Source organism: Herpailurus yagouaroundi, unplaced genomic scaffold (assembly GCF_014898765.1).
Source record: "Herpailurus yagouaroundi ecotype Mexico unplaced genomic scaffold, PumYag 215, whole genome shotgun sequence".
NCBI lineage: Eukaryota > Metazoa > Chordata > Mammalia > Carnivora > Felidae > Herpailurus > Herpailurus yagouaroundi.
Genome location: NW_024412446.1, coordinates 5,169,343 through 5,192,849, shown reverse-complemented (window position 1 = coordinate 5,192,849; position 23,507 = coordinate 5,169,343). Strand labels below are relative to the sequence as shown.

At 54.8% G+C, this 23,507-nt stretch overlaps 1 protein-coding gene across 2 annotated transcripts in view; it reads left to right on the top strand.

Annotated features, from left to right (window-relative positions):
• RAB11FIP4 (RAB11 family interacting protein 4) overlaps positions 1-23,507 on the top strand; it is a 118,803-nt gene that overhangs the window by 78,424 nt on the left and 16,872 nt on the right. The window contains exon 1 of one of the 2 annotated variants that reach the window (XM_040455282.1): positions 7,527-7,689. The exons of the other annotated variant lie outside the window; for it this stretch is intronic. Within the exon in view, the coding sequence (XP_040311216.1) occupies positions 7,660-7,689 (30 nt within the window). The 5' untranslated portion in view covers positions 7,527-7,659. Of the gene's footprint in view, positions 1-7,526; positions 7,690-23,507 lie in introns of those variants that run through there. 2 annotated transcript variants of the gene reach the window in all.

Below are 23,507 nucleotides of genomic sequence, written 5' to 3'. Positions count from 1 at the left end.
TTGCTTTCAGGGCTTGCATTAGGCAGAGGGGTGTCTCTTCAGAGCCCGGATCTGATGCATTCTGGGAAGAGGACAATTGGATTTTGATAAAGGCCTTGCTTGTTTCCTTGTTTCTCTCCTTTTAAATGCCTATCTCAGGAACTTCAGAGAATATTCCTGCTAATTCATGACTAATCGGGCCTTCAGCTGTCCATTGTTTATGTGTGAGTGATCCTCAGTCCCCTTCAGGGCCTCAGATACTCCTCAAGTGTCTCCTGTGTGCCAGACTCGTTAGCAGCTGGAGTCCAAAGACACTAGGGACATGGGCCCTGTTCTCAGGAATTACAGTGTGGCAGGGAGTCTGATAGGAGGCCAGTCTTACAACACAGTGTGTTCCTCACAGTAGTGGAGCTTGCGTTCAAGGCACGGAGATCACGAAGCCAAGGACTAATTTATTCTCACTGGAGGAGACAGAAGGCTTCACTTGGCAGGTCACACCTGAGTGGGGTTTTGAAGGATGAATAGGAGTTTGCCAAGTAGACACAGAAAGCAAGATACTGAACTATCATCCCCAGTCTCCTCCCAATGACCTCCTCCTTCTGGGGCCAGTGTGGATCCTCTGCCATTAACAAGCTTTGTGATCGTAGGTAAGTCCTTTCTTCTCTCCAGGCCTGTTTCCTGGATCTCATCTTACACTGTGATTTCATGTCTATACAGGCCTAGATGATGAGAATTTCGAAAAAGTCCTCATATTTGCAAAGCACTTTCCAAAAGTCTTTGACATTTTCTTTTTATCCCCAAGTTTTTGCATCAGTTTAAAAAAAATAAATTAAGTTTTATTTAGTTATTTTGAGAGAGAGAGAGAGAGAGAGAGAGAGAGAGAGAGAGAGAGAGAAAGCATTAGCAGGGGAGGAGCAGATAGAGAGGGAGAGAGAGAATCCCAAGCAGACTCCATGCTGTCAGCACAGAGCCTGATGCAGGGCTCGAACTCACGAACCGTGAGATCATGACCTGAGCCAAAATCAAGAGTTGGACGCTTCACCGACTGAGCCTACCCAGGCACCCCTACATTCATTTTTTAATGAAATTTATATATTAGAGAAGCCATGATCACACCTTAATTTCTCAAACATTTATATGAGGAGTTTTCATGTTGTGGTACTTCTTTGCTTGGTTGGTTGTTGTTATCTGACATTTTCTTTTTTAATGCAGATCCCAGTCTTACCAAATCGGTCATACTCTTCCCATTTGACTGAAGAGGAAACTGAGGCCTGACAAGTGAAATGATTTGCTCTTTGCCAGGAAGGGGCAGAGCCAGGTCTCAAAGCCAGGTCTTCTGACCCTGAGTTTAGGGTTCTCTTCAGTGTTCACAGGAGCTCTCACACACCCCATAAGCCTAAAATCCCTCTGCGGATTGCTCATAAATGATGCCTGATGGACCCCTTGCCTTGCATAGACCCTGTGTCCGGCGTTGTTGCTGGCACGGAGTTGGAGGAGTCAGGGGCACTGGTACAGAGGATGCCGGGCCCTGCCCTGAAGAAATTGCTTAAGGGGAAGAGCCAGGCAGGAGGCCCTGTGAGAGGCAGGAGGCGGGACCTCAGGGACTGTCAAGTGAAAGCTCTTTTAGCCAGAGAGCAGGAGGAAGTCCGGGACACTGAGCAGGGGTGCAGCTACCCTTTCCTGAAAGAAAATCTGATGCCTAAGTCCAGGATGAAATTGAACCCCTATCCCCAAGGTGTCTGATCTCTTACCCTGCTTTGGTTTTCTTCATAGCATGTGTCAGTATATCATTTATTCATTTATTTGTTCACTGTCTGACTTCCCCAGTAGAATGGGAGCTCCACGAGAAGAGATTTTAGTGATCACAGCTGTACTCCAATACCCGGAACAGGGTCTGGCCCAGAGGAAATCTTCAATGAATATTTATGAATGAATGAATGAACGAACGAACAAATGAACAGATGATGCCTTCACCTATGACAGCCCTGGCCCCCACTGTAGTCCACAGGCCTTTAGCAAAGTCATTCCTGAACTTGCTTGCATTGGAAACACTTGGGATCTTTAAAAACTGCTAACACCTGGCCCCTACCCTAAACATTTGGATGCAGTTGTGACCCGGGCATTTGACGTTTAAGTTCCCCAAGTGAATCTAGCATGCCGTTTGGGAACCACTGCCTTAGTACCGACTTCTAGCAGTCAGAGACACTGCTGCCTGGGCTGGGAGGAGGTGGGGATGGCGGGGAAGGCATTTGTAGGAAGGGAGAGCTGTTTGTGCTCTGATGGGTTTGCAACCACCTGACTGTTACCAAGAGTGAAGGAAGGAGACGTTTCTACCCCTTGCGCTCACCCAATCCAAGTCAAAGAGGACCTTGTCTGACTTCTTCCTCCCCTGCCATCTCCTCCTCTTCGATGGTCAAATGAGTCAGAGGAAACCCGGGTTTTCTCACCATCTGCCCCTCCTATAGGGTTTGCATGAGTAAGAAAACCCATTGTTCACATGTGCCCAGGTTGACAAAAATAGAGCTTGGCCTCTCTGAACACTGAGCTGGGGCGAGTCGGTAAGACCCCGTCCCACCCTGTTTGCATAGCGTCCAACGGGACATTGTGAGGAAAAACAGGCCTGGGGCAGAGCGCTGCGGGAATCCTGGACAGTCACCAGCACTGAGCTGTTTTCCAGTGGAAAGGGCCTCCCGTATCCAAGGCGTGAGCCTGGGTCCAAGATCTGCTCCCGGGCTAGCCCAGGGTCGTAGAATGGGAAGGGACCTTAGCAACGTGCCGTCCAAACCGTATCTTTCCAGAGGAAGGAGTGGTCCCAGATGTCCTTCACTTCCCAGATGCAGTGCAGACCCCCTGGCCAAACCCCTGCCAGAGTGAAAGGGCTCTCAGAGTCATGGGTCCCTCCTGTTGTTTCTAAATGGGAGATGGGGAACAACTTTCCTTCGGGGTTACGAGACTTGTGCAATCCCAGGGTTCTGCCTGCTTCTCTTTCCAAAGCCACTGTGTACGTCATCAAAGGTTGAATTTGTCCTCTGGAATGACGGAGCTGAGACTTACCGGTTGGGGCTGATGCTCTCTGACCATTTCAAGGGCCGTCTAAAGAGGAGAGGAATGGTGCCCCTGGGTGGCTCAGTTGGTTAAGTGTCCGACTTCAGCTCAGGTCATGACCTCATGGGTCATGGGCTCGAGCCCCACATCAGGCTCTGTGCTGACAGCGCAGAGCCTGGAGCCTGCTTCCGATTCTGTGTCTCCCTCCCTCTGCCCCTCCCCCGCTGGACTCCGTCTCTCAAAAATAAATAAAAATTAAAAATAAACATTAAAAAAATAAAGAGGAGGGGAGAGAAGACAGGTGTTTGTGGTGGAGTCTGAGCTGGCTACCCAGAGGGCTTTTCCACACCAAGTAGCTGGTGGAGTTGTTTGGGCAGAAGTAATGTCCAGCATGTATGACCAGGTTTGACCGATGTTGACAGTTGTAGTTGGTGACAGATGTCCGTCTTAGCACTACACAGAGAGTCATGAGATCCAGCTCTAATCCTGGCTCTGCTAATGACTGAAATGGTGAGGAGAGAAGCTGTCTTCTGCCTCTGAGGCTTGTTCCCCTGTTCAGGAAATGAATGGTTATATCAGACTAGTGATTTGAAACAAATGTAAAACCACGGAACTCTTTGTTCACATGAAATCTCACGTGGAAGTCTATTCGTAAAGCAGATGGACGTGGAGCTATTCTTGTTGCTCACCTGGAGCCCCTCCCCCCCCCCCAGCCCCTTGGCAGAATCTCCAGAAAAACCCACAGGTTCCGAGGAACCAAGTTTGAGAACCACTGGACCCGGTGCTCTAATGCTTTTTTCAGTTCTGGTATTATTTGCGTAGCTGTTTCCTTGTTTGTTCCTTTGGCTGATGTTGGTTGGCATCATTTGCTTGGCTAATGTCAACACTGGGTAATGTTCAGAGAGCTCTTTTCTTGTTATAATTATGCCATATATATTCAGCCGGTCCCTCCGTATGGCCCCAAACATGTACAAAACGTTGCCTCTCTACACCATCTGATGATGAGCTAACTCCTGCCTGGTGACAGCAGAAGTAGACAGAGGTAGGCCGATAGCTGTGGTACAGACAGGACTTAGTGTATTCTCTCCCTTCACCTGGCCCACCCAAGTGAACACGTGTTTTCCACCCCCATCAGTTTCTGGAGGCCAGTAACTCCTGCTTGTCAACATTCTGTCCGCTTCTCTCTGGCATTGGCATTCAACCTCATGCGAGTCGTGTCATATCAACAATGGCAGAAGCAGTGCCACGACATAAAAAGACTTAATCAGAGTGACCTGCCCTCTGCAAATCATTGTCGGATACATTCCCTGGGAGAGGGTTTCTGTTTTTAATGAGATTGTTGTTCTGAAATAGCAAGTCAGACCACTTAGGAGACTCACAGCGCCTGGTGAGCTCTGCGTAGGAATGAACTGCCCATCACTCGCCATCACTCTCCATCACTCGCCATCACTCTCCATCACTCCCCAACCCCTGCTGGCCATACCATCTCAGTAAAGCATCCCGGCCAGATCAGGAGCAGGAAGTGAGGGCTCTACATGGGAAGTTTTAGTCCCTGCTGATCTGATACCTCATTGTGTGGCTTTGGACAAATTCCCATCCTTCTCTGAGCCTCTACCTTCCCATCCATAAAATGGGAGAAGAGTATGTTAGATATTTATCCCGAGAGCCTTCCGAGCTTAAAGTGCTTTGACTCTATAACATCTTCAACCCAGCTATGCTAAGGAACCAGGGTAGCTAACTCAAGACCCTCTTTGCCCCCAGCCCCAGAGGTGGGGCCGTGCTCAGGGGGCAGGACTATATTTCCATAATAATTCTCTCCCATCCCCCCCCATTTGAACGGAGAACACTGAGTCCTCTGGGAGCCCTAGCCTGGGCTGGAGCCCGCAGTTTCCACATCCCATTTCAGAAGACAGCCAGCCTTCCTCCCCAACCCCCAAATCATCACTGCTTCCCCGAACCCTGTGGAAGTTGTCAGGGCCTCTCCCAAAAGTCAGGGTTCTAAATCATCCCTCAAGCTGCTTCAGCTTCTAAGCCTCACCTCACTTTTTCCCGGTCTCTAGTCATATGGTAATTGAAAATGGCTGCTGTTTATGGAGCACCTGTTATGTGCCAGGCCTGTTCTGAGTATTATGTGGGTCCCGATTATTTCAATCCTCACAATAATCCTGAAATACATGCTGCTATTATCTCCAATTTGCAGGCGAGGAAACTGAGACACTGGGAATTAAGCTTGCTTAGGCTCTTCCCGCTGTCCCTGTATAAGGTGGGAAAGCCAAGATAGGACCCTTGGTTCTGGCTCTGGAGCTCATGTGCCGAATCATTGAGTCAGACTGGGGCTTATTCGTGCTGCTGGGAATAACTAGAAGCCACCATTTGTTGAATGCCTGCAGCACGGGAGGCATCGAACTATTATTTTTCTCACTTCATTCAAACCTCACAACTGAAAGAGGAGAGGTTGTGTTTCCATTCTACACTGGGGCTCAGAAACATTAAATGACTGCCCCGTGGTAAGGTCTAGACCCAGGCAGGCTTCAGACTCCAAAGCGCTCAATGCCAGCATCTGGTGACCCTCCTCTCTGTCACACTGCTTTTCAGGACAGATACTTGGAGATGCTCTCCCTACCCCATCACCTTTGGGGAAAAAATCAAGAGGGACCACTAGCACTGCTCCCTCCACAGAGCTCTTGGAAATGTCCATCAGGCTACCCCTAAGGAGGACGGGGGCGGGGTACTTGACAAGGTCTGCTTTTCTTCACTGACCTTTGCTGGACGAGAGCTAGGACCCGGAAAAGCTTAGGGTACTTGGGCTTCTCCATGCACCACACCTTTGATGAGCTCCTAAAATTAAGTGGACCCTCCGCCAGGGTGCCCAACAACTCATGAGGCAGATTGTACCACTCCCATTTTATAAATGAGGACACTGAGTCTCAGAAAGATTGCATAACTGGTCCTAGGACTCACAGCTGGCAAACAGGATTCAAACCCAGGTCTGTGTGATTCCAAAGCCAGGGTTCTTTATGATACACCGCGGTCCTTCTGCATATTAGGGACTGTCGGGGTGGACACAAACAAGGGTGAGAAACAGTCTGGAGCTCCCGCACAGAGATCTCTGAACTGCCAGGCATAAGCAAGGAGGAGAGGGCCAGCGGTGGTCGAGTTTCCACCTCACCCCCACTGCTCCAGCCTCCCCTCACACAAAGCCCTTGCCAGGAGGCCCTCCTCTAGCTAATGCTGTCCCTTTTGGAGAATCCCTTGTAGGTCTGGGGAGCCTCGGTGGGGTGCTTTGCCTCAGAGACAGGCCCCTGGTAGACAGAGAGGCAGCTGGCAATTTATTTGCAGGAGAGATATTGGCGAGAAGGAAGTTGAGAGCAAAAAGCCAGAGAGAAGGGGGCAGGAAAGCTGAAAAGCTGTGTGTGTGTGTGTGTGTGTGTGTGTGTGTGTGTGTGTGTGTGTGTGTGTGTGTTGGTGCTGGAGCTGGACCAAAGCACCCAGCTGCCGACAGTCCCACCGCGTTGGTCAGTGAGGACTCAGGGAAGGCAAAAAGGGCCTTCATGTTAGCCTGGGACAGACAATTACGAAGATAAATCCCCCACTCCCTACCCCCAGTTGCACAAGTAACATCGAATTGAAGAGAAACTTTTGCAATATTTGCCGCTTTACATTTTTGCTTTCTTTAATCCAGAGCATAGTGAGGAGTTATGAGGGGGGCACATTTTTTACTTAAATTGTATTTACTAGGATTTAATATGGGGATACTTCCTTTTTTGTTCTTAGTTCGTGTTGCCGTTTGGTTCTTTATTCCTGGGCTGGTTATAAAGACAACTTTTGACTTTACAACAAAGATCGGGAAAGTTGCGAGTGCGATTCGGGATGAGAATCAATTTGGGAGTCACCAGTCGCGGGCTGATGGTGGTGGTAGTGCGCGAGGGGGCTGGGAGTTTGGCAGGGCTTCCTTCGGGTCCGCAAATGTGAGCGCGGAAGCGCTAGCCGGGAATCTCACAGGACGGTGACCGCAAACAGTGAGAGTGGCCTGGGCAGGGCAGCGGCAGCGACGGCGCCCGCCAGGCAGGCGTGTGAATTTACAGAATCGGTGTCCTGGAATACCCAGGGTCCGGGCCGCGCAAACCTGGGCGGCAGTAACCTTGCGACGCGGGCTCGGGCGGGCCCGGGCGAGCCCCACCTCCACAGGCGCCCTCCCGGGTGAGGAGCTTGGGCCCGCCCGAGCCCGCGCGGCCATTGGTCCGCGCCGCGGCTGCCACCTGCCCCTACCTTAGGGGGCGGGGTTACCTGGGCCCCGCCCCCCGCGGCTCGGGTTCCCAGACCCGGCTTCCTCCTCCGGCCCCGCCCCCGGCGCGAGGCCCCGCCCCTACGATCCCCGGGCCCGGGCGCCTCGTGATGTCACGGCAGCTTTGATACAAAGAGCCCTTCGGCCCACGCGGGTCTCCCGGCAACGGGCGCGGGTGGGGGCGGGGCCGGCGCCTTCAACTGGAGCCGAAAGCGAGCGAGCGGCCACGGAGCGGCGGGGATCGTCCCTGCGCTCCTCGCGCTGCCCGCCGCGTTCTCGCCCGCCCCGCCGACCAGCGCCCGCCCGCTCCTTGCCCCTCCGCAGCGCACCGACTCGCCGCCGGACGGGGGATGCGCACCCCGCCCGCCTCCGGGGGCCAGGTAAGCGGCGGCCGAGGGGCTCGGGCTCGCGGGGCTCCGGCGACGCGCACCTGGCCCGGCCCGCCGTCCCGGGGCCAGGGAAGTTGCCAGAGCGCGGAACTTCGCCCGCAGCCCAGGCGCCCGCTCCCGCCCCGGGAGTATCCGCCCTCTCGGCCCTGGCCGGGGAGGTCGGGTTACCTGCGTCCTCGCTCGCTGGGCCACGGAAGAGAAGCCGCTGTCCCCTCCGGGTCCTCTGCGGGCTCCCAGGTGCGGGGGTGGGCAGGGCTAGCCCCCGGGCCCGGGGAGAAGGGGCCGCTTCTTCGGCGCAGTTTCCAAAAGTGTTTTTAGGGGGATCTAGTGAGCCAGGCGCCTCCGCGTCCCACCTCCGCTCCCAGCGCGCCTGCTCCTCCGGGACCGGTGTTGTTCCAGCTCTCTGCCCTTGGCTCCGCCGAGTCCCGCAGGGGGCTGTGCGCCGGCGAAGTTTTTCCGTAGCTCTTCGGCGGCTGCACCGCGCCTGTGCCCGGGTTCCCTGGCCTCTCCGAGGGGCTCTGCCCGGCAAGAGGGAGAGCCAGCCTCGTTCGGGGTTTGGGACCAGGGCCCTGCCCCTTCGCAGCCGTGACGTCGCCCAGGCCGGAGGTATTTGCGGACTCCCAGCTCTTTGCCCTCCGGCCCCGAAAGCCTGCGGTCGGCCCAGGTAGTAGTTGGCCGTTGTCACAGCCGCTTCTCTGCGGGCCACAGGCGGCTCTGAGGCCTTGGCGAGCAGCCTCTGGAGAACCATGTCTGTGCTATAGGAACCTGGTCCCTACTCAGCCCTGGACTTTATTCCTTCTCATCCTTGCACAGCCTCCAGCGTACCTCTTCCACCATTTGTCCCTCTCCCCAGCCCCGTTCTCCCACAGATGGCTGTAGGTGACACATCACTCACCCTGACAGATATGCCAGTCAGTGTTCCTTGTCTGACTTATTTATAGGCCTCCTCCTCAAAGCATTGTTAGGGGGCTGGATTCCTGCACTCATTTGCTGTTTTGACAACCCCCTGGGATGGTTTCTGATGGTTCACCTCTCCTCCCTTGGTGGTGGCAGGTGCTAATTGTTTGGGTTCCAGGGAAAGGGGTGGTGTGGGCACATCCCCTGGGGCATCCCCAGGTCCTTCCCCTGATGAAACGTAGCTGCCAGGTTAGGGAGAAGGGAGTCTCAAAGAGGGGGAGGTTACCAATTATGTGTATATCAGACCTTTGCTGTAAGAGTCTCTGTAACTATCCAGCTCAGCCTTGGTGGAGTCCTTGGGTCATTGCCATTGACTGGGGTCTTGCCATAAGCCAGGCACCAGCTTACCCAGATAGACTGGCCCAAACCTTAACCCTGCTGAGCTGGCATTCATGAAATGCTGCTTATGTGCCCAGGGGCTGTTACACAGGGACACTTCCCTGTCCCTAAGGTGTTTGCAGGCTCTAGGAGACTGAAAACCTGGGTGGAATTGTTACCTGTCCAACTCCCCTGAGCCCTCAGGCACATTGATCTGGGTTGTCTCTGAGGTTCCTGTGACTTCACTGGGAGGGGTGTGTGGCCTGGAGGAAAGGGGGAAGGCCCAGGAAGGACTTGGCACTCGTGGGTAGATATCACAGTTCGGAGAATGCCTTCTGGGGACCAGCTTTGTTGTTTGGGGGACCCTGGGCTTTAGTGGAGGGGGAGGGGTGGTTGACTAAGGCCAGCAGAGAGATAAGGCTGCCTGGGGCAGGGACCTGACTAGCCAGGCCTGATGAACAGGCCTGGAGGTGTGACCTTTGCCCCAAGGAAGACCAGCAGGAGAGACTACCTAGAGCCTGTCCTTGAGAAGGACTTTAGGTCAAGTAAGGGAAGAAAAGACCAGAAATCAGGAGGCCTGGAGCAGCCTGCCTTGGGGAGGCCCTGGGCTGCAGCTTGAGGTCTTGCCGACTGGCCCCCCCTGCTCCCCCATCCTTCCGTCTCTTCAGAGCACTGTGCCCCTCCCCACCCCAAGCACACTGGCCCCTTCATAGCCTACTAGCCCCCTTCCTACTTGGTGGGACCAGCTGCCCCATGTCCTGGGCTTTCCCTTCAGCTGTTCACCTGAAGCCCTCCTGGCTTTCACCTTCCCGCATTCTCCCCCTCTCCCTCTAGGTGGCTAGAAACTTCCTTTCCTAGGGCTGGCTGTCCCTCTTCTGAGGTGCCATGTTATGCCAAGGGATGTTTCACAACTGATCTCGCTCACCATTTCACTTCCGTGTATATATTTTAGCTGTGGGTAGGGAGGAGGGAGAAAGGTTCCCAATAAAATAACAGGTGAGCGATTCCTAGAAGGCAGGCATCTCAGGACCTCGGATGGGGGAGGGACAGCCTGGACGGAGGGTGCCCACTCTTTGGCTCTGTGCTCGGTCTCCCGGAACAGAGCTCAGCAGGACGCATCTTTATCTGGTCTGCCTGCTGCCTGGAGTTGGCAGTGGGGCACCGTGCCTTGGCTTTGCCTGGCATGGAGAGTCCCCATTGCCAGCTGGGCACAACGAGACGGCCATGTGATTTGTCGGGCCCACCTTGTGTCTCCCTGGACATTGTATGATCACATCTCCCCGATGCGGTGTGGTAGTCTCCTCTCTCAGACGGCATTCCGGGGCACAGGCCCTTCCCCCTTTCTGTTTGCCCAGCCCCCACCCAGCACACTGCCCGGCACAGTGCTTGAGCCTCTGATTTGTGCTAGACTCTGTGCTGGGGCTGGAGATATGGCAGCAAATGACAGCAACAGTCCCTGCCTTCAAGGAGCTCACGTGATGGCCGTCAAGCAGGTAGAATGTGCAGCGTGTGGGGTGGCAGGAGAGAAAGCCGGGCAGTGGGTGTTGTGTACTTAAACAGAATGAGCAGAGAAGTCCTTGCTGAGAAGTGGCGGCTTGACAAAAGACGTTCACGCAGCGGGAGCAGTACCTGCAAAGGCCCTGAGGTAGGACCACGGCTGGCGAGGTGCGTCCGCGGAAGTGCAGGGAGGCTGCTGTGATTGGAGAGGGAGCCGGGCAGGGGCAGGCGGCACATGTTCAGACTGGGGGCATATCATGCTGCCGAGGGAGCGCCCAGACCCCACGAGATGAACAGCACAGTTGAGAGTAGAAATCCACAGGCACAAAACACATTTCGTTGCTCTGCTCTCTCCAAACCCTTGCTGTTGACGGGTCTGGGCACCGAGGCATTTCTTGAGGAGAAGTGTCTGCATGTGGCCATCGCTGCCGTGGACTTTCCTGCCCCCAGGCGGGGTCAGGTCAGAGAAGCCTGTCCCCATGAATGCGGAAACCCTTCTTGCCAGATGTTATTCCCACCACACAAATCTTATGAGCGCAACTGCCTGGGTGACCTGTGCACGGCGGTGCGTGAGCAGGCAGAGCTGGGGCCGTCTCCCTGTGCCCATGGGTCCACACTAGTGGGAGTGTAGCAAGTCCAGTGCTCATGACCCATGCTCTGGCCAGCCCCAGGCATCTCCCTGGGCTCCCGACCTCCCCGGGCCCCAGGGTGCCCAAGCCTTCCTTCACTTCCAGTTCTCTGCCCTGGTCTCCTAAGAAGCCTAGCAAAGGCGCTCACATACCTGGGCAGCACCTTTGGGGCTAAGCTCTGTCCAGCCTGGGTCCCCAAAAGAGAGAGAGAGAGAGAGAGAGAGAGTGTGTGTGTGTGTGTGTGTGTGTGTGTGTGTGTGTGCACAGGGAGGAAGTGGACAACCGGGAGGTCTGGGTGGAGATCCAGAGCTGTGGGGTCTGCGTGACCTCTGGCCCCAGCCCCTGCTGGCCGGCCGGTACTAGTAACACCAACGTTTCGAACCCCGCTTCTTGACTTCCTTCAAGAAACGGGAAGTTTTCCGACTGTCGGCCATACTCTTCATTGATTCAACCTGTTTCGTCTTCCCAGACAAGTGGGTTCTTTCCCAGCGATGTAAACATGATTCAAATGAAAACAAAACTCTGTGGCAGTTATTATTAATAGCTGTGGCCCTGCTCCTGGGAGCCTTTCTCTTTTAAGGGACCAAAAAGAGGAAGGCCCGAACAGAACTGGAGTGTGGGAGAGTGGGAGGGAGCTCTCTCTCTCTTAGTCATCTGTCCCCGCCCCGCCGCTCTCTGAAAGCCTAACTGCGTGGAAAGGGAACCTGCGTTTCCAGTAGCCAGTGTGGTCTGCAGCAGACTTGGGGGTAAGAGGGTCATTGAGTGGGGTTGGTGGGCGAGGTCTGCCCTGCACCGAACTTCTGTCTCTCTCTTCAGACAGGAGAGCCCACAGGAGTAGGATTTTCCTTGCTGGTTTTCCTGGGAGAAATACCCACCTCAAAACACCGGTGCCTTCCTCTCATGCTCAGCCACCCAGGGCCTGGTTTCTTCAAGTAGAAGAACATTTCTTTGCTCTCTGTTGAGACCCTGGCTCTGCGGCTTGCTCGCTCTGGGACTCCAGACAAGCTGCCTCCCCTCTCTGAGCCTCCGTAGGGCGATGGCGAAGAGAAACTGGGCCCCTGCCACCTAAGAGGCCCAGAGCGGTTTCGGACACTAGCTTGGTTGGCACCTGGTGGGTGGTGAGCTAGCTAGAGAGGCAGGGTGCTGTGGTGCCCCGGAGGCTGGGCTCCGGAGTCAGGCGGCCTGCGTTCAAATCCTGCCCCTGCCCGGAATCTCGGGCGAACCGTTTGTCCTCTCTCTGCGCCTCCCGTTCCTCCTGTGCAAGGCGAGGGTGAGGCGCGTAAATGTACGAAAAGCACTTGAAACCGTGCCTGGCGTGTGAGTGAGTTGTTATTTTTAGTTCTATTGGTTGGATCCTTGTGACTGATAACCTTAGCACCTCGCGGGATTTTTTGCAGAGACAGGAAAGCAGTAGAGAAGAAACTCTGCTATCAGACGGGCCTTGACGGGAGGAGCAAAACTCCACTCTTCCTCAGTCCCTGTGTCCCTGTGTCTTTTAAATAGCCCCACTCAGCCTCTGTAGGTGCGGACCCTGGGGCCGGAGCGAAGTGACTGGCGGTGGCAGTCTGTGAATGCTATGCAAAGCGTGTTCCGAGGTGACAGGCATCTCCCTGGGGCGTGGTGCGGGGCTTTACCCTTCCTGTCCTGCCCTGCCTGCTGTGCCGGGGTGGGCCCACCCCTCACCCCTCACCCCTCACCCCTCACCCCTCACCCCTCACCCCTTCACCTGCAGCCCGGGGCCTACCCGTCTGTCCGCCTGTGCCCGGCCGGGGAGCCAGCTTGGGGCGGTGTGCCCCCGTGCCGCCACCAGCCCCCAGCCTCTGCCTACAAGGCCCCAGGAGGGCAGGAGAGGGGCCAGAAAGGTGTGGACTGTGCAGCCACGTGCCGCATCGGGTGACTGCCCTTGGTGGTTTTCCAAGGGGCGAGCCTACCTGTTCACCGGGCCTGGCCGCCGAGAGGTGGGCCGCTCCACGGAGGCGAGGCTGGCCGGGCCTGCTGTCGGGTGCGTGGCGGTCAGGACGGCCTCTGCCTGCCACTGCGACGTACTCCTGGCGAAACAAGGGTTCTTGTTGACAGGCCGGGCTTACCTGCCAGACTGCGTCGCTTACCAACAGAGAAGGGTCCCGTAGCAGCCGGGTGTGCGTGAGTGAGTGCACGTGCGTGCGTGGAGATGTCCTCTCCCCTTCGTGTCACACGCAGTCTAAAGACCAGTGACCGAGTCCCCATTCCCCACTCACACCGTATTCTACAGACGCTCAGACACTTTCTCCCCCCACGTTTTAACATCTTTGGTTGGTGTGTGTTGTACATTCGCTGGCGTGCTGTCCTCTCTGGCGGCACCGTTTCTTTCCTGGTGTACTCAGAATAACAGCGTGTCTTAAAAATCGAAGGCCTGGGGCGCCTGGGTGGCGCAGTCGGTTGAGCGTCCGACTTCAGCCAGGTCACGATCTCGCGGTCCGGGAGTTCGAGCCCCGCGTCAGGCTCTGGGCTGATGGCTCAGAGCCTGGAGCCTGTTTCCGATTCTGTGTCTCCCTCTCTCTCTGCCCCTCCCCCGTTCATGCTCTGTCTCTCTCTGTCCCAAAAATAAATAAACGTTGAAAAAAAAAAATTTTTTTAAATCGAAGGCCTCTGGGATTTAAGGAAGCGCAGAAACTAAGGAACCTCTAGATAACTTGTGTGATTTGCCCAGTTTCTTCGGGGAGGGGAGGAGAGCCACCTTGTAGTGGTGGGAAGGTCGTGTGAAGGGACACTCCCTGTGATGTGATTCAAGGGGACGAGGTTGGACACCAGGCAGACCGGGGCTCAGGTTCCGGCTTTACCGCGCACGAGCTGTGTGACCTGGGGCAAGTAGAGCAACCTCTCTGAGCCTCAAGTTCTTCCCCTATCGAATGCGGGTCGTGGCTGTACAGTTGTCATGGTTGGGCGTGAGGCCTCTTTCTCCGTTTCTCTCTTGCTGGGTATCCTCTAAGGTCACGCCGTCCCATTCCAGCTCGATTGAGAGGGAGGTGAAGGCAGAGAGTGAGTTACTGGCCTTCCCAAGGTAGCAGAGGGAGGGGGGTATAATTTATCTGGGCTTCTTGACTCCGTTTATAATCCTCGAACATCACCTTTTCCTTCCTTCCCTCCTCCTCCCACTGTGCCCGAGTTTTCATTTTCACGTGTGTTTCCCTTTAGCAATTTTCTTCCCCATCTCTCCCCTCTCCCTTCCTGTAAAATCTTCCCACGTGTAGCCTCTTTGAAGCTCCCTGCGTAGGGAAAGGGGAGGGGGCTCTGCCTCATGGCCAGGGTGGCATGGGCCCTAGGAACCTCAGCCGACAGGGGTCTGGGGCCTAGTGGGCTGTGGGGGCGGCAGCTCAAGCCCACATTCTTTAGCCTTGCTGACCCCTGGGCCCGTGGCCTGCAAGGTTCAACCTGTTGTCTATACCCTTCTTGCTGCATCCAGGTCAGACCTTGTTCACATCCCAGCCCTGCCGGCTCTGTGACCTTTTGCAGGTTACCCAACTTCTCTGAGCCCGAGTGTTCTCCTCTCTATGGTGGCTGATGCACAAAAACACCTGGCACGTGCTAGGTGCTTAAGGGAGGTGTTCTTTCCTGGTCTCCCTCGACTGTTTAAGACCACCTTCTGTCTCCTTGGGGTGCACGCCCTGAGACAGACGGAGGAGCTCGGGGCCGGGAACTGCAGGGGTGGAGGCGCAGGGGCCCGGGTGAGCAGGATGTGTCGGGCAGCGCGGCTGGCCTCGGGGAAGGAGTGGGGCCGGCGGTCAGGACCTCCGCACCTTCGGGGGGTGAGGTCGATGCGGTGGGCCGCTCGCTGAGAGAGCAGCGGGCCGAGTTTGAGGCATTGGCTGAGGCCACGTGGGGACACCCAGCCGGAAGTGGGCGGCCCTGAGCAGGGCCTCAGCAAGGGATGCTGGCCGGACGGAGACTCCCCAGGAAGGCGGCGCTTTCAAGCCGTGTTCTCGTCGGAGGTCTCTCTGCCTCTCTCCCTCCTGAGATCCTGACGGAAGCCAGCGGCCGACTCCCTCAGTATCGTGTATGGTGTCAGATGAGGTCGTACGTGGCCCTGGCACGAGGGTGGGCGTCTGTCCTTGGCGCGCGGCGAGCGGTGTGAGAATTACCCAGCCCCACGAGAAACCGGGCCGGGGTCTGGGCACAGCCTTTCCTACAGAGAGCCTGCAGCAGCTGGCGTGGTGGCCCCTTTGGGACGCAGCCTCCTGCCCAGGGAGCAAGGCTACCACACGGCTCCTGGCTGGGGACAGGGGGAATCTGTGGGTTCTTGTGCCAAGGCTGGGGTGGAAAGATTTCCTCGCTGGGTAGGGTACAGTCGCCTCGCCCCGTGTCCCGGGGAGAGAGTCATGGGGACAGAGAAGGGGCCCGAGGTTCATGCCCAGCGATGCCTGGAGGGCCCCCGGAGTTCAGCTCTGGGCTGGGAGGGGAAGGATGGGCCTCCCGGGTGCAGTGACTTTCTGACGGGGGGCTTCTTTAGGGACAGGCCTTTGTGGCATGGGGAGAAACTGTTTCAGGCATGAGGAGCAGCACGCGTCAAAGCATGATAACGTTGGGCAGGAGCTTGGAGGACAAGGGAGGGGAGGCTGAGACCAGCCGGATGGGACTGACTACGTGTGCCTGTCTGAGACAGGGCCTGGTCTTGTGGCCATTGGGGAGCTCATGGGCGCTTTGACAGGGCCAAAGTTCATGGACCATCGGTGGCCTTGTACTCGCCCTGGGGACCTCTTGCCCTCTGCGCCCCGGGCTATGGCTTGTGGCTGGACCCAGAGCCCTTACCTGTTCCTACTGCGGGAGAGCCCGGGAAGGGACCTGAGGCGGCTCCACCTGCCTGGCCCGTGGCGCCCCCAAGCTGTGCTCTGGTGCCTGTGTGAGATGGCAGCCCTGGGACCTCCGGCCTGGGGAGCTGGACCTGGCAGAGGCAGAGGACAGGGAGCATCTGACTGGGGCCTGCTGGGAGCACTGCTGGGGTTCTGGCATGATGGGAGGTGCCCAAAGATCATAAAAATAGAGGCTCTGGCAGGGGGCTGGGGGGGGGTGCGGAAGAGTTGCCTCGCCCATGGCCTGCCTCATCCCAGTCTGTCTGCCCCAGAAGCTCTGGCCATTAGTTGTGGGTAAATGCTGGCACTCTGCTTGGCCTTGCAAATCTGAGGCTTTTTTTTTTAAATATAATATTTATTTTGAGAGAGAGAGAGAGAGAGAGAGAGAGCGCGCGCTAAAGCAGGGGAGGGGCAGAGAGAAAGGGAGACACAGAATCCGAAGCAGGCTCCAGGCTCTGAACTGTCAGCACAGAGCCCGACGCGGGGCTCGAACCCACAAACTGAGATCATGACCTGAGCCGAAGTCAGATACTTAACAGACTGAGCCACCCAGACGCCCTGCAAACCTGAAGCTTTCTGTGCAAAGAAGGGGATGAGGTAGGGACCTGCCCAACTCTGGCCTGTTGGTCAGCTCTGTTCAGATGTGCTCTCCTTGGAGCAGAAAGATCATAGCCTCTTCCTGGGAAGTTCACGTCCCCTCATTTGAGGGCGTCCCATGAAGGAATATGGCTCGGTCCACCTGGTGGACTGTGAGAGGCAGGAGAGCTGACCTGGGCCACTGCTGGCCCATCCCAAGCCCCTCTTTCTTTACGCTCTTATCGTGATGGTAAAACATGGAGCCCCCAAAGCGAGCCCCCACAAACTCTTGACTGTGTGAGTCATTAAGCCCTCACTTCAAACAGCCACATCTTTAAAAGCTATAATTTGTAGCCCAAAATAGCTGCCTGTTCAAAGAGCCAGGAGAACCCTTGATGTGCGCCCCTTTCAACTTGCAGCCTGTTAATTCGCCTTTGACATTTGGGTTGCTCGACACCTGGCTGTGGCTTCCTGAGCAGTAGGGCCCGTGGCTGGGTGGGAGCTGACGCTTCCCGGGGGGGGGCTTGGGAAGTCTTTTCTGAGAATTCAGATGGGGTGATTGATGTCCGGGGGTTCCTGTTTCGGGTTCACGTGGCTCTATCCTGCGTGACAACAGGGCTGGAGAGAAAAATGGCAGCCTAACTTTGGGGGAAGGTCAGTTCAACTCTCTGGACCCTGGGTCCTTACCTGTAAGGAGGAGACCGTGTTTACTTGCAGAGATTTTGGGGGAAGAAAACGAGACCACCTCAGTATAGCACACAGTAGATGCCGCCTGGTACGTGCTCCTGTGTGGCCCCTTCCTTTCCTTTCTCCCACCTGGCCACATGACGTGGACCTGTCTTGTGGATTCGGGTAGGTGCGTGGGGGGGGACTCCGCTCACAGGAAGCCCCTCCCTCGACCTGCAGCTTCTCCATCAGCTGACGTGCCTGGAATTCTTGGGGCTGGCTGCCGGATTTGGTTTCCAGATGTGGAAGCAATTAAGTTTTGTTTTCCTAATCCCCAACAGTTTGCCTCTGAAGCCCACGTTCTCACTTGAAAATCAAGACTGTCAGCTCTGTTTGGGGGTGGAGGTAGACCAGGTGGCCCCTGAATCCTTTTTGTTCAGGAGGTACGTTCACTGGGCACTCAGATCTGGGACCCGGGGCTCTGTTAGGACGGTCACATCCCATCAAGGGCCTGGTCCCTCCGGGAGCAGTTCACCCTGGGGCCACCTCCCCTGTGGTTTTTGCTTGGAGATGGGTCACTTAGCCAGATTCAGCCGCAGTGTCCGCCCGGCCCCTCGGTCGCCATCCCTGACCCTGGACGGCCAGCCTCAAAGCGGGAGGGGAGCTCCAGTCCTGACCAAGCCTGAGGGAGGCTGGTGTCGGAGCCAAGGTGCCCACATGTCCCAGGAGTGGTAGGGGCCCCCCTTCTCAAACCGACCACAGTTGAGGGGAAGGAGTCTGCTCTGAGTTTCAAGTAACCAGAAATACTGTCTGGCATGGAGAAACTGGTAATACCTTGCTCAGTTAGTGGGTGCTCCTGGCCACAGAGGTGGCCTGCCCCAGGATCAGACACTGGCACACGCCCGTGGTTCCAGAGCTAACTGCTGATCTCTTCCCTTGTTAACCATTCACTTTTTAGGTAAAATAACTTTTACATTTGTACTATAACCACACTAAATACAGTTCTGAGTAAACAAAAATTGCCTTAGCGGTTTCAAATGTCTCTGGCTGGATTGCACATACGCTTTCCTTTAAAATTGAAATATTACTATTCAGAGAACACAAGAAACAAATAATTTACTTAGACTGTTTTATACATATATACATATATATGTATGTATACACACACACACACACACATGCTTATGATGTTTACAAAACATCATCCTGATAATTCTAGATTCACCAAGCTTTGGCGTCAGCAAAATCTAGTCTCTTTAGAAATGGCTTCTCTCTCACCATCATTTTGAGATACTGCTAACATTCCTTTTGAGCAGAGACCCCAAGTCTCTTGTTGAGGTTCTAGAGGCCCAGTAGCTCTCTGTAGAGGTTGAGCTGAACTGACCGGGAAGGACTTTGCCATTATTATCAGGGTGGGAAGGGGGCTGACAAACCCAGGTGGAGCTGGGGGGTTTCCGTGCAGGCTTCCGAGCGGGGAAGGAAGGGGCGTTCGTCTGCCAGGGCCACCAGAACAACAAAGTGCCATAGACTGGCTGGCGTAGACAGCTGAAATTAATTTTCTCACCGTTCTGGAGGCTAGCGTTCAAATTCGAGACCAAGGTGTCGGCAGGCCTGGTTTCTTCTGAGGCCTCTCTCCTTGGCTTGCAGGTGACTGTCTTCTCCCTATGTCTTCATGTGGTCCCTGTGGGCATGGGTATCCGTGTGTCCTAATGTCTTCCTCCTCCTCCTCCTCCTCCTCCTAAGGACACCGGTCAGATTGAATTAGGACCCTCCCTTATGACCTCATGTTAATATAATTACCTTTTTAATTTTTTTTAATGTTTATTTTTGAGAGAGAGCAAGAGAGAGACAGAGCATGAGTGGGGGAGGAGCAGAGAGAGAGGGAGACAGGATCCGAAGCAGGCTCCAGGCTCTGAGCTGTCGTCACGGAGCCCGATGTGGGGCTCGAACCCATGAACCAAGAGATCGTGACCTGAGCCGAAGTCAGATGCTTAACCGACTGAGCCACCCAGGTGCCCCATAATTACGTTTTTAAAGATCCTCTGTCCAAATGCAGTCACACTCTAAGGTACTGGGGTTGGGACTACACCATGTGAATTTGGGGGGTGATGGGACACAGTTCAGCCCATAACAGAAAGGTTCTCTGGAACCGTCCTGCAGGGGGAGGAGGGAGAGGAGTGTGAGCAGAGCCTGGCATGCAGGGAGAGAGCCCTGCGTGGAGGGGATGGGAGGCAGCTCTGCCTGTGGGCAAAGGCCCACTGTTGCCGATGGGCCTGTTGGGGTGGCTCTTGGCCAAGTGCCGTATTCAGAAAAGGTTCCAGTGTTCTGACTCCTGGTTTACGTTCTAGAGCCTGAGCCACCGTTGCCTCCTGATCTGATCATTTGGAACCCAGACTGTTCCTCTTCCAGTTCTTATTCTCGTGGGGTTTTGACCCTTGAGGTTCTGTCGGTTCACCAGGCTCCCTATTGCTCCTGCCTCTGCCTCCAGGATACAGCATTCTTTATGGCTTCACTTTTTCATCTTCCTTTTAAATAGCTAACTGTGTCAGAGATTTTACACTTTTCCTTAACCAGTTCAGCAAGTCTGGGGCAACTGTCTTTCGTGTTTTATGTACGTTTCTTTCTGCCGACCTCCTGAAAAAAATAAGACCTGTGAGAACTGATCTTATCTTTGGAGGGTGGGGCCTCCAAACCTGCATAACTCCCCAAGGTCTTGCCTGAAGCAGCCTTCTGCAGGGGTCCCTGGCACCCCCTCTCAGCCCCCAAGGTTCCAGAGCCCACCTTACAGCCCCTCCAACGGCCGTGACTCCATCGGCCACGCAAGAGGACCTCCACGGTGCCCCAGTCAGCCCCTGCAAGCAGGACGGAGCATCATGGAGCAGGACGGGAAGGAAGACCGTCCCAGTGAGGATTTGCACGCCCCAGTTACTCACCAGTGCTGCCACCACATTTGCTTTATCCCTGTGTGTAACTTCCCCGCCCCCCCCCCCAAACTACTTGAAAGGAAATTTGGCAACGCGTTATCAAAACGCAGGGGTATTTCTCCTTAGCAAGCATGATTCCCGAATATCACCCAATATGCAGTCCCTACCCTAGCTTCCATTTTGACCCCAGTAGGTCCTTTGTAGCTAGGTGGGTGTTTGCTTGTTTGAACTGGGATCTAATCAAGGCTAGCATTTAGTTTTTCTGTCTCTTGATAAATCTAAAACAGTGGTCCTCACGGGGTGGTCCTGGGACCAGCAGCATCACCCGAGAACGTGTTAGAAATGCACTTTTTACAAAAACCTGTTTCAGTCTATGGAAATGCAGACCCAGGCCTACTGAATGAGAAACTCTGATTCAGCCCGAGTTAGCAATTCATCACCACCATAACCCTGCCCCCCCCCCACACACACACACGTACACACAATTCTGATGTCCATTAAAGCCTAAGTACCACTGATCTCAGAAAATCCCTGTTCTCTTCTTTAGGACATTCTCTTTTTGAGACGATCAGGCCAGCTAGCTGTCTTGTAGAAGTTGCCACATCCTGTCTGCCTGCTGTTTTTCTCTGTAGTGCTGTGTAACTTGTTCCTCTATCCTACATCTTCCTGTTTAGTAAAGGTTAGATCTTCAGGCCCGATTAGAACGGAGTGTTTTGTTAAGACTACGTGAGTGTGAGCGGTGAGGCTGCGTCCTTCCTCTTGTATCACATCAGGAGGCCAGCGTCTGAGTGTTCCCAATTAGCGATGGGAGGTTTGATCCCTGCGTTAAAGTGACAATAGCCTACTTTCTCCATGACAGAGATGATGGGGAGGGGAGCGGTGTTCGGTAGTAATCTGGTGGGTGACTCTTCGGTGCTGTGCAAGCATCCCATTCCTCATCAACCTTCGACCTAGTGGTTTTTTTTTCTGCAGTTGTTGGGTACAGTGTGCTGTTTGCGTCAGGTCTAGTTGGTGTGGTTCAGATCTTCTGTCTCCCTTCTCGTTCTTTTGTTTGCCTGCTCCATCAGTTACCAAGAGAGATGAATTAAAATCTCCAGCTTTATTCATTTATTTATTTATTTAAAAGTAAGCTCTACACCCAACGTGGGGCTGGAACTCACGACCCCGAGATCAAGAGTCGCACGCTCCAGGGACGGAACCACCCAGACGCCCCTTCCTTCTTTTACTTTTGGCCTGCGTTCTGATGTTTAAATTTGTGTCTTGTAAATGGCACATAGCTGTTGTTTTTATCGAGTCTGACAGTATTTGTCTTTTAATAGTATGCTTTATCCCATTTTCATTTAATGCATCACTATGGTTAACAGCTTTGGTCTTTCTTTTCCTCCTTTTTTTCCTTCCTTTCAGATGACTTAAGCTTTCTTTTTTTTTTTTTTTTTTTGTATGTTTATTTTTGAGAGACAGACAGAGGGCAAGTGTGGGAGGGACAGAGAGAGAGAGAGAGAGAGAGAGAGAGAGGGAGGGAGACAGAGGATCCAAAGCAGGCTGCACGCTGACAGCAGAGAGCCCGAAGTGGGGCTTGAGCTCGTGAACCCCCGTGAGATCAGGACCTGAGCCGAAGTCGGATGCTCAGTTGACTGAGCCACCCAGATGCCCCCAGCATTTTTTTTATAACATTTTTTTCTCCATTAGATTTTGTAGTAATACGTTTTTATTCTTTAACCGCTAACATTTGACGTGCTCCAACATGTTATTGGGTTGGAAGTGGCAGGGTGGGGAAAGAGGGCTTGGAGTGTCTCTGGTGGAGTGCATCACCTCACTGTGAGGAGCCTTTCCAGCAGGGTCCACAGTCTGGCCCAAAGCCTAAACAGGCCTGAAAACCAGATCTCGTTGGCCCTTCCCTCACCGCTGGGACTCAAGTGCCACCCATGCCCACAGATGGTCCCTAGGTGGACACGCAGAGCCAGAACGCCAGCTGCTTCATTTATAGTGAGAAGTGTGCTCTGGCAGTGAACTTGGGCAGTCCTTCTCTCCCCGTGCTCGGCAGGCTCCTGGATGTTTGCTATGATCAGAAGGGTGGTGGGTGAGCTTGGACACGGGTAGCTGGTTAGAAGGTCTGAATGGACGTTGAATGATCTCAAGCTCTGGTGCCAGCTAAGTTGGACCCCACCGCCCTTGGGACAGGCTGGACATGCAGGCCAGGAGACCAAACACCCTGGCCGGTGCCTGGATGGACGCTGCCAGGGTCTGCTTTAGACCCTCCTTCCTGGCCCCTTCCTGGGGCAACACCAGATCCCTTAATGCTCAGTCCCTCTGCTTGGCCACCCTGCAGGAAATGTGCTTACCCCTCGTCTTAATCTAGCTGCCGGGGGGCTATCCGACCTCCTTGCTTCTGAATTTTTCTGGGAGCTACCTCATGCCCTCTCTTTCTCTTGCACTCCTGTGACACTACCTTAGCAGCAGCGTTGGTTGTGGGGAGAAGGTGTGAGATTGGGAAGAGAGACAGCTCAAGGGTTACAATTAAAAACATCAAAAAGAGGGGCGCCTGGGTGGCTCAGTCGGTTAAGCGTCCGACTTCGGCTCAGGTCACGATCTCACGATCTGTGAGTTCGAGCCCTGCTTCGGGCTCTGTGCTGACAGCTCAGGGCCTGGAGCCTGCTTCCGATTCTGTGTCTCCCTCTCTCTCTCTCTGCCCCTCCCCACTCACGTGTGCACGCGCTCGCTCTCTCTCTCTCAAAAATAAGTAAAACATTTTTTTAAAAAATGGAAAAGAGGGCCACATGGGCTTCCATGCCCCTTCCGCTGTTTTGGCGTGTGCAGTAGAGAACTCCCTATCTGACTGCCTTTGCTTCATGCAAATGGCATGTGAGTTCTTGAGAAACATGGGCATGACTTTCTCTTTCTCTTCTCAGTACCAGCCTGAGGTTCCACAGCCAGTGGGGGGTCAGATCCGGGACTGAACCAAGTCTGCCTGAGAGCCCCAGTCTCTCTATCCGTAAAGCTGGGTGACTTAGACCCTCCCTCGAGGGGCTGATGTGAGAATCAGACCCTCTTAGCATTTCCCACTTGAGACAGATGAGCTCCCGAGGAAGCCCCAGTTGTCACTCTTGTCCCCTTCTTGGATCTGCAGGCCCGTGTTAGGTTAAAGTAGTTTTTGGAAGGTCTACGCTGAGATCTGCCCCTGAAGGCTCCTGTGCCAGGAGTGGCCAGCCCAGTTGAGAGCTGGTCTGGAGCTGCCGGTGGTAGGAGGGTTCCGGAGGTGGATCCAGGGGTCCCTGGCCGGGAGGAGAGAGCCTGAAAGCTGCCTTGGCTGCCACCACTACAGAGGGATGGTTCCTGGCCACTCTCTGATCTGGCCCCTGGGAATGGGGACATGGCGGTCTGTCCTGTCTTCTTGGCTTTGGCCTCCCCCACCTGTG